The sequence below is a fragment of the Branchiostoma lanceolatum genome, chromosome 3 (genome assembly GCF_035083965.1).
Source record: "Branchiostoma lanceolatum isolate klBraLanc5 chromosome 3, klBraLanc5.hap2, whole genome shotgun sequence".
Classification (NCBI taxonomy): Eukaryota; Metazoa; Chordata; class Leptocardii; order Amphioxiformes; family Branchiostomatidae; genus Branchiostoma; species Branchiostoma lanceolatum.
The window spans coordinates 33,028,606-33,046,796 of NC_089724.1; the positions used below are offsets into that span (position 1 = coordinate 33,028,606).

Sequence of the window (18,191 nt, forward strand, 5' to 3'; positions counted from 1 at the left end):
GCTAAATTGTGTACCTTATTCATTTTCCGTGGCCCTCTATACTCAATAAACTGGATACGATTGCCTCTCAAGGATTCTGAAAATTACTTCTTTCCAGATCAGACCAGTTGTTTGAAATACATTCCAATTTCCGCATGTTGCAGTGTCTTGCAGCCAACCGTAGCTCAACGGGTGCGAAAAACGACATTCCATTTGCAAAGCTGTTTCGAGAATGACACATTGACGCGACATCTTTGAAACGACTTGACGACACCATCCCATCTCCTTTGATGTCACACTGTAAAACCAACCCGTTATGGTTATCAACTTATTTTGTGTGTGGAGAATGAGGAACGGCAGCTTTAACTTAGACGGTAAAATAACAGCATTTTCGGTCGTAAAGGTAAATACTTATCAAAGTTTATGTGATTACCTCTTACCTAGCCTGACTTGATCACGCTTCTAGCAGCCCTTCCAGTAGCTCCCAGAAGCTTGATGGGGCATGGCTAATTAACACCACCTCTATGTCAGAAGAACTGGGGACCTACTAATCCTGTTGATTTACGCATGCATGTTCATATATGTGTTTACAATAGTCCATGCGAGCCTGAGAACTGTCGGGTTGTGGTGGTGTAACGGTGATTACTGGTTTCCATATTGACAGAGAACCATGATCTACCATTTTGGACTGATGTTATAGTGACAAAGACTCCTAGACTCCTGTTGGCACTTCTACTAACTAACTATTTTTTTTATTTTCAAATCAGTCTACTGGGTCAGAGGTGTTCACAAGCTGTCACAAAAGGAGCCAGATAAGCCCCTGAACTGCCTGTCTGTTGATATATTTTTTTAATGGAATAGCCTGAAATCTGAAAAATGCCGGAGTAAACGGTTTAAATCGCACCCTTATCCATTTACGTCATGCCGATATCCAAATCCGTCACTGGACACATAGTATCTTCTAGACTACACCAGTTGTTTAAAATACATTCCAATTTCCGTTTGCTGCAGTGTCTTTCAGGCAACCGTAGCTCAACGGGTACAATGAAATGTAAAAAAAATACAATCGAAAAACGACATTCCATTTGCAAAGCTGCCGTAAGAATGACACATTGACGCAGTATCTTTGAAACGACTTGACGACATCTTCCCATGTCCTTTGATGTAACAATGTAAAACCAATCCGTTATAGTTATCACCCTGTGTTGTGAGTTAAGTATGATAACTGACAGCTTTAAACTAACACGGTAACATAAGATAGCATTTACAGTCGTAAAGGTAAATACCGATTAAAGTTTATGTGCTCGCCTCTTACCTAACCTGACTAAATCACGTTTCTAGCAGCTCTAACCACTGGGCAGGCCCCTAGGAGCGTGATGGGGCATTTCTGAGTCAGAAGAATTGCGGAACTACTTATCCTGTTAAGTTATGCATACATGAGCTAACAATGATAAAAGTCAGACTTGTTAAACTATTGGCTAGTGTTGGCATGGATGATGGTATGGCTGGTTTCCTGTGTTACACAATCTGCCACTGCCAGGGGCTAAAAGGACACCCTTCCCAAGGGATGGTGGCCGTTGACCTCTGTGCCAGGAGTCACCAATGACAGGCGCTGTTAACACCTCTCCATATCGACCAAGCTGCACACGTACAACCTTTCCGTCCTCTTAAGCTTGTACAGTGCTGAGACGTGGGCCCTGTCTTACAAAGACACTAGGACACAAACTAGATGCCTTCGATTGTCAGTGCCTGAGAAAGATCGAAAGCACCCGCTAGGATAACTTAATTTCCAACGAAACAGTTCGTCGCAAATCGCTAAACAACAGATGACCTTCTTGGGACGCGCTCCGGAGCGGTTCCCACTCAGATGTTTTTTACATGAAACTAATTGATATGCATGGATTGTTTAAGCAAACTGATAACATCGGAACCCGATCCGACATGGAAACGCCCGAGAGGTCAGGCAAGAGGAAGATAGAAAGACCTAATCTTCGATAGACTCCAAGGGCTGGGGTCACCAGAAATGACTGGAGGGTCTACGCCGAGAATAGACCAGCCTGACGAGCCCTTTGTATGTCTGCAGCCGCCATGCATCCGGCACTGATGCCTGCGAACAAGTGATTGATTGAGACACCAATAGGAGCTCATTATTGTTTCTCACGATGACAATTAGTCAAACAGGAGCTAAGTATTCTCTGAAACTCTGGTTACCAGCCAAAGCCTCCAACACCAAGGTAACAGACAGATATGAGTCTTACAATAAATGGTAAGACTATTTAATAAGTTGTGATAAATTATCAGGATAGGGATGTTTCCAATTCTCCTGACTAATAGGTATTGGCTGCCAAGGTTCTAGGGACCAATTGCCTGCATTCAGAGGAGGCACGCAGCTATCTCATCCTTCCTTGCAATACACTTTCCACAATCCACATCCAAAATAGCTGATCATGACTGTGAGCAACGAGCATAAAGATTTGTCATATTGGCTTTGACAGTGCAGCAAGTGATATGATTTGATCAGTAATTTGATGAGTATTTTTATTTTCTTGAATTGTCAAAAGCCTAAAGTATACCATAAACTGTTTGACTTTTGTAGCTTCACAGCTATTTATCAATGATCTGTCTGGATCCCATGTTGGGGAATAGATTCTTTATTTTTTCATTTTAGCTATTTCTGAATCTTTAGGGTGGCCCCTTCAGCTAACTGAGTAACTGAAATCAAGGAGAGCCAGTACAAAATCATCACAAATCAGCATCTGAAAAGGATTACTTAGGTAAACATATACTTAATGAATCATAGAGGGAAAAAAATTACAACTGGATAAAATACATTTGAGAACCAGACTTTTCGAGCGCCCATCCGGCAGCTCTTTGTCAATGAGGAGAATGATGTTTGCTTTGAAATTTACGGAAGCATCAAGAATCTTCTTAAGTTCTATATAAACAAAAAAAGTAACGACTCCGACATCCAACGACCGTTCAACGGTCATCCAACAACCATTCTACGGTCATCCAACGACCATTCTACGGTCATCCAACGACGAATTCAGCGGAATCATACATTCACAACTAAATAACAGAAAGTAGTATCCACCAAACACAAGAGTAGCAAATTATTTTAAAATTTCAAAATAACTCTAAACAATGACATATAAAAATCATAAAACATGGTAATTCAACGGCCTGCAACGACCATTCAACAGCCATCCAACGACCAATTCAACGGTCATCCAACCACCAATTCACCGGTCATTCAACGCTTGACTTTTTTTTTTACCTATCTACGCTGATCATGCAGAGGTTGATGATTGAGGCTGTGCAGCAGAAGACGTCCACAGAGATCCATAGGTCACAGAGGGGCTTGCCAAGTCCCCACTTGCCCTCCAGCTCGTTGGTCAGCGACAATGGCATCACGGCCATGGCAACCAGCAGATCCGCAACGGCCTACGGATACAAAATGGTAGAAGAAAATAAATCGCTGTGAAATTTTGGCTGCAGTGGTGAAATGTCTTGTTACCTATTAGTGACTTTCTTTCTTTATCGCCACTCATTTTAGTTTGTATGTCATATAAAACTTTAAAGCACAAAACAATTTTAATTTAAAAGTATATTGATTTGCTACGACCTACAAATACAAAGTGGACAGTGGAAATGCTGAATATCGAAGAAAATTAGTCGCTATGAAATTGTATCTTTTGCGATGATTTTGATACCAATCGATGTCTGTCATTATCTATTACTAACTAGCTTAGTTTGTATACGTGTCTTATGATATCTTATAACCGTTTAGTAAAAATAATCAATTCTTTGACTTGCAACGGCCTAAAAATGCAAAACGGAATGCAAAAATGCTGAATATTCAGAAAAAAGGCAATCAAGTTGCTTCTGCTGCTAATGTATTATGTTTTTGTTATCCATTGTTTACTGTCGTCATTCATTGTCAAATGATTTAATTTGTCTTCGTTGTGTTAGATACCTCTTAGTTTAGATTTTATTTTATGAAACGCAGCTCTATGATTGGTAGGTGAGTGAGTGAGTGAGTGAGTGAGTGAGTGAGTGAGTGAGTGGAGCCGCGACACGTTGGCGACCTCGCTGCGTCCTAAATTGAATTTGAGTTAGCCTTGCCTTTACAATGGGAATGCCATACAAAACGTAAAATTATGACTAAAAAGACAAAAAATTACACAATTGCAAAGCGTAAATGATTCGTTTTTATCGATGGAATTCGTTTAGCACGGTGTCAAATCACTTGGTCGCAGCGAGGTCGCCGACGTATCGCGGGTCCAGTGAGAGGGGGGCTTCAGTGACTCCGTGACTCAACGAACGTTCAACCATTTTTTGCTCCGTTTGTCTCATCACCAAATGATCAAAAATACAGTCTAATACTTTAATACAAGAAACCTTGAAATAGTTTCATATGACTGGCACGGTGTCATTGAACTGCATAAGATAGAACATTTCTAGCCTAAATCATCTAGAACATCCAACAAAATTACGTACCCAAACTCAATAACAACTGCTGAGGTATTTCATAATCCAGGGTTGATTATGTCAAGCATTTACCATCAAATGTGCTTCTGCGCTATTTGGGACTACAAATTGTGATTTGTATTGGACTGTACATAATGCATGCTATCAATTATGCCTTCACTCAGTAATTACATTAAGTACCATATTCCCTATGGCACAATTTAGGTTATTGGCGAAAGACATCTACTCGTCTGGAAAATTAGACGTCTTTTAAAACGCTATTACTGTATCTGGCTATTAGGGTTTGTGCAAGCATACATAAAATCAATTATATAGTGTTATGGTATCGTTTTAGAACGATGACAATGAACCATAATTGTTCATTGCACTATTGTTCAATTACTGGATATGGTATTTATTAATGTGAATCAATAAATGGAAACTGTATCAAATCGCGATATTTAATTTGGGAAGTCATGTCCGTAGGTAAATGGATTCTAATAGGAGAGCAATTTGAACTTTATAATTCCACATTAAGTGAAACTAGAATCCAACAATAATTCAAGTTCTACAAAAAACGAGAAGTGCACAAGACGTTTGCTTTGACTGACAATAGTAGAGTTATGAATTCGCTTATTATAATATAGTCCCCTGGGATTTTCTCAATGCCTGGTAGCAGCCTTACAGCAGAGCTCTACTTTCTAAAATTAGTTGCTAACTTGGAGACACCGCTTTAATCCTGGGTCAAAGCATCCCGATTAAGCCCCCCTCTCACTGGACCCGCGGCACGCTGGCGGCGTCACTGCGACCTGAACTGGATTTGTGTTACCCTTAACTTTATAATGGAGATATCATTCAAAACGTACCAAAAAGACAACAAAACACACAAAGCTTAAAAAGATTAGTTTTTGTTGATGAAATTCGTTGAGTGCTTTGTCAATTCGATCGGCCGCAGCGACGCCGCCAGCGTGCCGCAGTGAGAGGGGGGCTTCAGGGTTGCAACCGTCTTTCGGGAGGGTGGTACAATGGGCCCGATGTGTTAACGTTCGCGACAAATGGCAAGAACTAGTACCCCCTCCCTGTAGAAATATATCCTGCTACAGAAACAGCAAAGAAAATTGCCTCCCTGCGTGCTACTAGGTGCTATAACGAATGAACGAACGGATCTATCTCTACTGATATCCTTCCCATTGTAAAGTGTTGGCAGTATAAAAGCAAGTATAAAAACTGCATGTGTAAAGTATTATAACGTGCTTAAACAATCCAGGCATATCAATTATTTTCATGTAAAATTTAATACAAGGACGACCAAAATGGAATTCAGCCCATTCACTGGACGTCACCTGAATAATGATTAGGCCTTTGGAAAAATCTTGTGTTTTCGGTAACCCGACCGAACCAAGCAAAACTTGCCAACCTCAGCCGGGGTGGGGGGTCGTCCGCAGAAAGGGGCTTAGCATTTTGCGATCCGACATCTGAGCGATTACAATTTTGTAGAATCTTTTTTTGAATACGTTCTTCTCATTTCTGTTGCAATAGAATATTGTACCATGTATATCTGTAATAAGATAAGATGTTGGAAATACCAGTGCTATGATGCATTTCAGTTTTATATTGTTTTAAGCAACATTCGTTGGAGACAAAATCCCTGCCCACCGACAGTCATAATTTCAAATATAATATTAATTACAAACATAGCATTGATTTCCCCTATGACTTGGGAATCAGCCAACAGCCACAGATGGTAATTCAGACCAAACATTCATGTGTTTGTGATTCATTCTATTACCTGCCACTGTTTTGATACAATTAATATGCTGTCGTGAGAAGAATGAAATAAACATAAAGGCATGGAATTTTATTAATAAAGTTCAAATTAGCTTCAATCCCCTAAACACCGTAATTAAATTAGGATCTACGGTCTAAATTGATTAGAAATATTATAGATGATGTCATTTGTGCTTTCAGCCTTGGCATGTTTCTGCGCTGTTTTGTCAGACTGGACCACATTGAAAATAACTTATCAATATAGAATGGGGCAACCCATTGCAGTAACTTGCAAATATGATAAGGATAAAGATAAAAACAAGGCTGTACGAAATATGCAGTACCTAGACATTGAACGGTTAACAAGGCACTGTTATAACAGCACCGAACTGATTGGAATAGGTTAAAATACTGTGATCACGATTCTATACATCTGTACATGTAACGTTATCTGTATATACCTCTGTTTTTCTTTCCCTAATTATATTTCTAATGTTTGTGCCCAGGGTTATCTGAAAAGCAGATCCGTAGATCTGAGGTGTACCCTGGTTAAATTAATACATTGACATTGAAATTAAAGTCAAGTCAAGATAGGACTATACCAGTCGGTGCACTTTAACAGAACTGTTATGCTACAGAAGGGCCAAACTTATATCATTCTTTCCGGCCCAAACAGTTATATATCCACCAGAAATCGTGACAATAGCATGTTCAAAACACGAGATATCGGAACTAGATGTTCCATAAATAACGGTAGGGGCCCCAAATATAATCATTTCGGAGTCTTCTCAAGACTTACCCACATACCAAGCAGCTACTAGAGATAATCCATTTAGGCATTCTTGAATTATCGTGTTCACACACATACACACACACACACACATACACACACACACACAGACACACACACACACACACAGACAAAGTTTAAAACTACTGAAAACATAATCATCTTGGCGTATGTAATCGATGAGCAAATAGCACCGGATAAGCCCCAAAAGCTCAGCCAATAAGCATGGTATGAACGCTACATATATTGCAACATATGCTATCACAAAAGCACATTGTTAGATCGCAATCATACATGAAAGCCTTATGCATCCCATATACACTGCTGTCCTAATGCCTGACCTACAACGGAAGTAAGGGCAGTTGCTATAGCAACGGGAATGCGAAGCATCTCGATGGCAGTAAGAAATAACATAAAGAACCTTATCAAAGAGCGAAGCCGTCAGTTCACTGAACTTTCAAAATGTCACACAAGCAATAGCTTGAAGTTTTATGGTAGCAGTTTACCGCGTGAGGTATAGTTATGTACCCGTGACTGCCTTTTTATGAACAAGTCAAAGCGCTCCGCTCAAGCTGCTCACGATGAATAAGATAGACGGTCTACATGAAAGATATGTTGATTAGAAAAGGTGACACGGCTCTGACCTGAAAGATGAGGTAGCCTAGCCGGTAGAAAAGAAAACCAATCTTAACACAAATCTGATCAAAGCGAAACTGAAAAGAACAACTGAGGGAGCAGAACGTAATTGCATTTCAGAAAGTTGTACAGGATCTGCTTACTATCATTAATCAAGCGGAATATAGAAATGAAAATAAAGTGTTTTAGGTTGTTTATGAAATAGGTACTGGTCTTTCATCAACATGAAGTTTGTTAATATTTGATTACGTTTAAAATTGTGCGTGATGTTTATTGCAATAGTGACGGTTCCAATAAATGGTACGTTCAGGTATGGGCGATTGGTTGCTTGATTGATCGACCGATTGATTGATTGTAACAAATTCACAACAGCGTCTCCCTTTGCTTTCGTTAGTGTCATTGCCTTTAACAGCAAGAATTTTTAATGCACTATATTTTTCAAAGTATCACAAACTTATAATCGTAAACATATAGCCGACTGTTTCAACGTGCTATTAGTACTACATTTTACTACATTTTGAAACAGAATCACAATTGCAGTTTTGCTACTTAGGTAACCATACTTCTACCTAAAAACGTCTCTTTGCTTATGTTGTCAGGAGACACGGAAAACTCTATCTATGCTTCATTTGCACGGCTTCTAGTACATGATGGACTTTTAATACCCTATTCCTTCGCCCGTTAAGCCTGAGTTATGTTTGCTGCGGCGATCAAAAGATCCATCCGCGTGTGAAAAGCTACAGCTGACTTATCCAGTCTCACGAGTAAACGATTATTCTGTATGTCCTTGCTTGCTCTTAATGAGGTGACTGTACTATTTTTGGTGACGAAATTGAACCGCTGTTATGTTTGAATCGTTGTTTTTAATTTTAGACCTTAGTTTTAGATCTAACCGAATGATTTCTCTTCTCGAGGTGTTATAACTCAACTCTTGGTATTTTTGGTCGCATAGAAAAATGTCAGTCGCTTGAATCGTTGCTTTGAATTTTTGTTTTAAAACTTGGCACTACGTTATTTTTCTACAAACCTTGTAAACCTGTTATTACCTCAGGAAACGAGGTGAGTGACCTCCAAAAGGAGCACTGTTTTTGTTTGTGTCTGTGTGTGTGTTTGCACCTATAATTTAAGTTCTTTTTGATGGATTTGTTTGATTCTTGGCGTGTTTTTAGCTAATGACGATTGTGATTTTGGGCACCATTTTCAGTTGTTTGAGAATTAGAGATCGACACACAAAGTCAGTGTGGAACAGCCCTTAAAATCACTTGTCTTTTGCCTAATAGGGACCTTTTTTTTATACAAGCTGGGGTTAATTGAATAATCACCAAGCATAGGTAAGGCTTCAGCTTGCTACACTGCTTTGGTTGCTGTCTAATGTTAGAATAAACAACTACCGAGACAGAAGTGGAAACAGGTTTGAAAGACATTCTTGGTGAAGCCCCCCTCTCACTGGACCCGCGGCTCGATGGCGGCGTCGCTGCGGCCGATCCAATTGACAAAGAAGTGAACGAATTTCATCGACAAATAAACGAGTCTTTCTAAGCTTTGTGTGTTTTGTTGTCTTTTTGGTCACACTTGTACGTTTTGAATGATATTCCCATCATAAAGTCAAGGGTAACACAAATCCAGTTTAGGACGCAGCAACGCCGCTTGCGTGCCGCGGATCCAGTGAGAGGGAGGCTTGACGAGAGTAGCAAACACCTTACCCACATCGCAAACACTATAACTCTTCTGTAGAAATATAAGCATGGAATTCTGGATTGGGAAGGGGGTAGAATTTATTAAAAAGATAAACCAGAGGCTATATCTAGAGAAATTGACTTAAAATAGACTCTGGGTTATCCGTCTCTTTCAAGATATGTGATAACAAAACAACGTGGCCGTATCTACATGTAAGGAATGACTGCGGTGTCTGCACATGATAAGGCATTCTACACAGTTTTAAAGGTCCGGTGAGGTCGCGGATGTTCGCTCTGGGGAGGGGGGGGGTAGGTGTCAACGACAAGACTAAGTATGCGTCAAACAGTTTCGCGTAAAGGTTAGATACAATTTCCGTCGACTGGTTCTATTGTGTAAAAGGGGAAAATGTCATATCTAGACGTCATATCAAAATATGAACGGAACTTATCAAGCAAGATGTAAACGACCCTCAGGGGCATTTCCGGGCGAGAGTGGGAGGAAAGCGATGAAAATCTTTTGGGATCTTAGCCCCGAGTACCAAAGGTCTGTATCGCATATAATAGTCTAGAGTATAGAGGTCTCACCATCAGTACTAATTTGAATGAAGACAGAAGACACTCTCTCGTCTGTACTTACGCACACACACAAAGTCACACCCACCCACACCTACATGCACGCCGAGAGAGAGAGAGAGAGAGAGAGAAAGAAAAAACGCACCCAAACACACTCACATACACCCCCACACACATGCACACACACACACATGCACATCGAGAGAGAGAGAGGGAGAGACGCACTCAAATGCACACATACACACACACACGCATGCATACACACCGACAGAGAGAAAGAGAGAGAGAAACGCACTCAAACGCACACACACACAAACGCACACCGAGAGAGAGAGAAACACACTCAAACACACACACACACACACACACACACACACACACACACACACACACACACACACACACACACACACATATGCACAGCGAAAGAGGGAGAGAGAAAACGCACGAAAACACACACACACACATGCACAGCGAAAGAGACAGAGAAACACACAAATACATACACACACACACACATACAAAAATACACACAAAACGTGTTCCTTCCCCCACTCAAAATGATATACACAGTCCATCACATAAATCTTTAAATCCCATGTGAAGTGCTGCAGCTGACTTATCCAATCTCACAACTAAATGATTCTTTTGATCTCGCTTTTTCTTTATGAGGTGACTGAACTATTTTTGGTCACATAGAAAGAAATGACTTCATCACTCGCGATCGCTTGTGTCGTTGCTGTGGCTCTTTGTTTCTTATCTGCCCTTTCTTTCTTTCTTTCTCTTTACGGGGTATTCCGCTGTACCTCTCGCTATTGTTGGACAGAAATGACCACGTGACCCGATTGAATCGTTGTTTTAGATATTTTGCTTTCTTTCCTGATGTATTAAACACAGCACTCGTTATTTTTGGTCACAGAAAAGAAAGTACAACATCATTCAATTGAGTCGTTGTTTTAAAAGTCTGGATTGGGGGAGGGGGTAGAGTTTGAAAAAATTAACTAGAGATATCCAGAGAACTTGACGTCAGGTGGTCTCGGGTTTCCTGGTGTCATCCAAGATAGAAGAACTTTATTGCGCGACCATTGTAGCAGGTACAAAGTATGGCAACAACAGTAAACATAGAACAAGACATGAGTATGAAATAAAACTATTCACTACATCAAAATGACTATCTTAGGTTTTACATGATTCAAGTTTTCTAATTTTGAGTATCATTATTTTTTCTAATAACAAAACAACCTTTTATATATTTGCCTATTTTAACACTGTGTGAGCTGTTGCATCTAAATATATAGTCAAATCTATCTGTGGCATTGAGTGTCTTAAAATCTGAAGTACTTGAATTGAGAAAGGTGAATAACTCAACTCGTAGGGCATCAAATTTAGAGCATTCCATAATAAAGTGAAACTCATCTTCAATTCGATTAGGACAGAATGGGCAAAACCTTTGGTCGGGAGCTACATTAAAGTATATGTGAGTTTAACGTGTCCGTAGATGGTCATATGGCCTATGGTATATAGCCGTGGTGTCTACACGTGATACTAGACAGTTTCAAAGCTCCGGTAACGTCGTGGAAGTTAGTTCAGTGGGGTCACCGAACAGACTATATGTATGCGTCAAATATTTTCGCGTAAAGGTTGGATATAATTTTCGACTGGTTCTATTGTGTACAAGGGTTGAAATGTCAAATCTAGACGTCATATCTCAATATGAAAGAAACTTATCAGGTAAGGTGCACATGATCCTTAAAGACATTTCCGGGCGATAGTGGTGAAAAATCATCTGGGAACTTAGCCCTTAGTAGCAAAGGTCTGTGTTGCAAAGAATACCTTTGAAAGCATTGGCAGGAAGAGCAATGGGGTCCTTCCATCTGTATTCATTCAAGAACAAACTGGTGGTATAAAATCGCCCGATAAATTGAGCTGACGTAAACTTATCAGACCCCAGTCTGCCACTGGCAGCCGAGGCGTTCACATCGGTTGAGGCCTGGCTAAGACAGTTAATCAAGTACATAAAGTCAGATCACACTGATTTGAATATATGGATGACATCCTCTGGGCACTGTATAATTGATGCGAGTGTGTGAGAAATAAATGTTGGGCCAGAAAAGTTGCCGTCATTAAAGCCCCCGTCACAAATAAGAAATTCAGCTCGGCCGACGTGTTGGCGAGCTTCAAATGTGCATTTTCGGTCGAAATAAGCCCGACGTCCTGTCGATTACGCGGGCTTCGGGCGATTTTTACAAATCAAAGTTGATCCAAATATTGGCCTTTTACCAGGTTCGTCGATTCTGACTTGGTCCATGTCAAAGAGATGGTACCATCTCATGGGGGATTTTTAAATTTAAGTGTTCGACGGACGTCACCCGCGATTTTCGTTGGAAAGTACGGTCGACGTGCGGGCGAATTTGAAATTCGGCGAGCATCGGGCGATCTACAAATTCGGCCGACGCTCGCATGAGTTGTGACGCTAATCTCCAAGCAGATCCACACGGGGCGCGAAAATCGTTTATGGTAGCCAGGGAAGGTCCAGTCAGCTAGATATTAAGCTCCAGCCATCCCTACGGGGCTGGCTGGAGCTTCTCTGGCTGACTGGGATACGGGGCTGGCTGGAGCTTATCTGGCTGACTGGACCTTCTCTGGCTAGCATATACGATTTTCGCGCCTCGTGTGGATCTGCTTGGAGATTATTGTGACGCCGGCTTTGTGAAATCTGAGTGGTCATGAGGGTTTTACCCGTGACTGAATTTACAGAACAAGGTTTTCTAAACGGTAGATTCTTTATTTTTGTTCTTTCACGTTTTTCTTGGAAGAATTGGGAAACTTCGCTCACAGCTTGCAAGGAGTAGGTTTACGACAAAATCATTGGTACCCTGTGGATGTGTTTATGTAGTTTTAATTCACCCCTCCAACTGCAGAAAATGTCTCAATGTGGATAATTTTCATATTGTCGTCACCCACGTCAGACACAGCCTTTTTGATTAAAAACGCTCGCTCGCATACACTTACTCACACCTTCACTCGATTACCGGGAATGCACACACACACACACACACACACACACACACACACACACACACACACACACACACACACACACACACACACACACAAACACACACACACACACAAATACACATGTACACCCACAAAGCGTGTTCCATCCCCATTCAAAGTTGATGTATAAGCAGTGAGTTCATCACATAAATCTTTAAATATCTCCGAAGGAAGCAATTTTGCGCACAGTGATCGAGGAAATAACTTTGAGTGTTTCCCTGTTTCTTTCTGCTAAATCATTACACGCGTGGTTTCTTTCTCTTCGTTCTCTGTCAACGCTGCGACAACAAGCTATCAAAAATACATCTTTCTTATACATATATATCCACAAACGTTGCCGCATCCAATTCCCAAACGTGCGAGCTCAACCAAAACTGGAAACGAACTGCCTTCGACCAATTCGTCTGTCTCAATTTTGGTAACTTTCCAACGACGTCGGCGTGGTGTTGCGGTAACGGTTAGGGTGTTTTGCAGAGAATCCAGAGGTCATGGGTTCGAATATCATGACATGCCACCAATGTTGTGACCTTGGGATAGGCACTAGGTAAAAATGGGTACCTGACTTCGGCTGGGGAGGTAAAAGAAGGCGCCTTATTCCGCCTTGACAGATTTGATAACAACCTACTGCCGCTACAGCCGCAAAAAGGCTATGGGACTAACTTTACTCTCTACCAACAACGTTGCACTTTGAAGTTTCGTGGTATTTCTAAATAGATCTTTTTTATTATGTCACAAATCATTCAACTTTTGTTTTGTCGTCGAGTCGCCTTTAGACATAACGGGAGCCATGAGAAAGTGTATAGGGTCAATAAGGCGCAATCTTTACAACCCCACAATGTAATTAGACAATGTTAATAATTGAACCATTGTGTTTCGGAAAGTAAATTGAGAAGGGATTTAGAAGTGCTCGAATGCTTTAGAAAACGTCATATTCAATGTCTTCATATGTCATTCTTTGTCTAGCGCATACGTACACCTAATGAGCGATCTTATTTTTGATGCATACGTTTCTGATCGACTTTGTCGAACGCCTTTGAAAGCTATTCAAAACGTACCAAGGGATCATAATTTGATAAAGTTATCTTCATTTCAGACTCCTTAATCTGATGAAATACCAAACATTGATGTCAATATGTTTTGGCGTAGCTTTGTAACAAAATCAGGAACGTTTTGTCTTCGCGACGCTTCCAGAATATTTAATAAAACAAGAAAGCCTAACTATATTGTGCAATTTTCCCTAGAGTCGAATTAGGTAGAGATTGTTTGTTCAAGTGTCCTTGACTTTTTGGGTGAGTGTGGATACCAAATTTATTGCATACACAGTAAACTACCCCTTTTTATATACCCGAAACACTTGTAAACCCTCTGCATAGTTGTAGGTGACAAATACTAGTAGTGCTTCCAACAACGGTAGCATTTTTAAAGCGGTAACAAAAAAGAACTCGATTGATGTCTAAACGATACAGAAGCAAACAGTCGGTTCCCCTTTCAAACACTTACTTCGTTTTCATTGCAGGAAAAATATATTACCGCAATTCAAACCGTCGCAGAGATAAAGTTACAAAAAATGCCCGGGGGATAATGTGTTCATGATGTTACAATGAATGGTTCCCGACTTTGTCAAAGATTGCTTTGTTGACATTTTTTTTTCTTACCTGGGGGGTAGCAATACGGCACGTCTACAAGTAAAAGTATTACAACTGGGATCACTATAGCACCGCTGTAACAACATAAAAATAGCACTGTACACCACCAAATAGATAAGAAATAAAGATGATGTAGAGCATTGTCTTCATGTTGTTTTAAAGACTGATTCCTGACTTTGTCAAGGTTTGCTATGTTGTTGTTTTAGACCCAAGGCCAGCAATTCGGCACGTCCACAGATGACTGATTTATAACTGGGATCACTAGTACACCGCTGTTACAGCACAAAACTGTACACCAATGAATACAAAAAAGAAGAGGGGGTAGTAAGAAGACAAACATACCTGGGACACGATGAGGTAGTTTGCTGGTCTTCGTAGCTTTCTTGCCAGTATGACGGACAAACAGACCAAGGTGTTTCCCACTATGGTCACGACCATCATCGTGCAGAGCACCATCGACACGCCCGTGACTTCAGCCACGGACCTGCCCTGCCCTCCGTCCGTACGATTACTCTGCAGGGTGACGTTGTACAGAGTCGGTCGTACGACGTCGTCAGACACTTCTTCGTCATTCTCGGACATCTTCGTGGTCCAGTTCATGTGTAGATCTTCGGCCATTTCCAACGCTTTTTCTTTAAATTTCCGTACCGTTACCTATGGGCTTGTGAACCGTTAGCTCCACCACTCTGAGAGCCTCTCAGCACATGGCAACGGCCTACGAGCGAAGAGCCGCCGAGACTCGAGCGCGTGGCAGTTTTATTAAGAGGTTGGTCTCCATGGGGACGCCGTGTTGTTTATTGCCCTTGCCTAGCTTGCGCAGGTGGCTCTCTCATACGTGTTGCCTCTCAGCCAATGAGAAGCGGGAAACGTTGCGCTATGCTGATTGAATTTGTAAGTAGGTGCTCTCTCATTCACACGTGCGTAGGTTGCTCTCTCACACGTGTTATGCCTCTGAGCCAATGAAAAGCGGTCAACGTTTGCGCTATATGCTGATCGAATTTGTAGCGTAACTGACCGTTCCTCCTTGAGTCATAATTTTGATTTAGGCCATACTGATTTGATTATATGGATGACATCCACTGGGCACTGCATCACGTTTTCTTGGAAGACATTTAGGACAAAATCAGTAAATTTTACGACAGAAAAAGAGGTATTGTATGGCATCAGTATTAGTATTTTCCTAAATTAGTGGCGTCGTGTAGCGTAATGGATACAACATTGCACTGTCAAACAAGGGGACCCCAGTTCGATCCCGGGCTGCCCCAGACATGTCTGAACATGCGCCCCGACGTTGTGCCCTTAACACGACTTTCCTCACTTCACTCAGGTGTAAATGAGTACCTAGCTAGCTCATCTAGGGTTAGGGACGTCCCTCTGATAGGACGTTAAATGGAGGTCCCTTGTTTGGGGAGAGGCACACCTCGCGCACGTAAAAGAACCCACCACACCTTTCCAAAAAGAGTAGGGGCATGCCCCGGTGTGAGATGGTCCAAAAACCTACAGTCGGCCTCACATGGGTTCGCCTCAATTAGTAATAGCCTCCGGTTAGTTGGGCAACCCTGGCATTTACATGCCGAACCAATGAATGAACAAATAAAATATTTTCCCAAATGTCTTTGTTGCAATTAACAGCTTTGTCCATTCGCTCATTTTTTTGCTTCTTTACGAACAATGGGTGCAATTCTTATTTGAAGGGGTGGAGGGGGGTCAAGGATGACATCAGCATAATCATGTCAGTGTGGCCACGCTAAATCCAACGTAATCTTCTTCTTTTTTTTAAATCTAAAGTGAAAAATATAAAAGTCTCACTTAAATGATTAAATATATATCCAGGTAGTCTAAGCACCCCTAAGAAGGTTTCGATAACACCATTTTAATGGGGCGGTCTTTGTGTATCTGGCCGAATTCTCAGATTTGGCAAATAATACGTTAACCCATACATCAGGCGATTTAGACAGTTTTACTAATTGTGTTACTATACATTGCCTTATCCCCTGAATATGATTTGATTCGCAACACCATGTAATAAGGTTACGATAATAGTATTTCCTCGTTGTTTTTTTATACTAAAGACATTACAGCCTTTGATACAGTCCGTTAAAACGATTATACCCAACGCCTCCTTTCTCTCGTATAACGGGGGTTGCCCTACCTTAGGACGCGCCCTAACTTAGGACGGATTTTTTAGTGATCTTGTTATGCATAAGTACGCCGTGTTTGTGTCCACTGACTATGCTCATAAGGAAGATAAATAAACCAAGTCCATGCACATAATTTTCATTTGCATTCAAAACATATGTGTACATATTCATTTCTTGTTTTGTCGAGAATGGTATTTTGACAATAATGATGGCAACGCTGAGTAGAGGGTCACTGCGTAGCTAGACGACCCGACACCTAAATATACGACCTGTGCCAAGCAGATATACAACTTTCATACACATGAGAAATATAACTTCATAAAACACAAAAAATTGGGTCTTTAAGTGTTTGTTGAGAAGAAAACCGACCAAAGAAAACAACGTAAAATCGCTGCCGTCTGGCAACGTTGTTTTCCCGCCATTTTTTTGAGCCACGACGGTGACGGACAGCGATTCAACGCACAGCTTTGTAACGCTCTAACATGTGATTGGTACCGTCTATGAAAAGGAAACTGAATACAGATATGGCGAAGATATTTCCCAATAAGTAGACGGAGTATTGTTGATGTAAGCGGTGTTGTTTTTTCGTAATGATTTTGTAAGTCAGGTCGCATGCAAGACGTACGTCGGGCCGCGCGCAATGATATTGGTATGTGGGCAGGTGCTGTGAAGCAGAAGTTTAAGGTCGATTTTGGGCCCCCTGGTATTTGACCTTGGTACTGCAGCAGAACTTCTTGTATCTTTTGACCTGGAAGTACTGTGGTCTTGATTTTTGGTTGGCAGATAGCTTGTGATGTAATAAAGAAGTGGTGAAGGTTTGGGTCCCCTAGCAGCTTCCTCTGGAACTGCAGGGGCGTTTTGTGAAAATCTTCTAAGGAGAATAACGGAACAAAGGAACAACGGATTTCCATGATATTTAGTATGCAGGTAGCTTAGATAGAGATATACACAATCAAGTGCAAATTATGCTAATTGGGACTTAATTCGCATGGCTAATGAGGTAAATCTATATTTGCAGTGTTTTCCATTATCAGACTCAAATACATGTAACGTATGTAGTTTATGGAAAGTGGATCATCAACAGATACCAATTATGCAAACAAATTCATAATTTGCATAATTAATGCAAAACACCATATCTCATCTAATTGGAAAATTATAGGACAGTCAATATGCTACTTAGTATGCAGGTAGCTTTGACAGAGATATACATAATGAAGTGCAAATCATGCAAATTGTGACTTAATTTGCATAGCTAATGAGGAAAATCTATATTTGCAGCGTTTTCCATTATCAGACTCAAATACATGTAACACATGTAGTTTATGGAAAGTGGAGCATCAACAGATACCAATTATGCAAATGAATGTCTAATTTGCATAATAAATGCAAAAAACACCATAATTAATCTAATTGGAAAATTTTAGGACTGTCAGTATTGCAACATGTGTAA

General features: G+C 40.8%; 1 protein-coding gene across 1 annotated transcript in view; it reads right to left on the minus strand.

Moving 5' to 3' along the window:
• LOC136431488 (5-hydroxytryptamine receptor 1D-like) overlaps window positions 1–15,297 on the minus strand; it is a 39,296-nt gene extending 23,999 nt beyond the window's left edge. The window contains exons 1-2 of the mRNA XM_066422879.1: window positions 14,940–15,297; window positions 3,257–3,423 (exon numbers count right to left, since the gene is read on the minus strand). Coding sequence (XP_066278976.1) covers window positions 3,257–3,423; window positions 14,940–15,215 — 443 coding nt within the window. The 5' untranslated portion in view covers window positions 15,216–15,297. The remainder of the gene's footprint in view (window positions 1–3,256; window positions 3,424–14,939) is intronic.
• Between the last annotated feature and the right edge of the window lie 2,894 nt (window positions 15,298–18,191).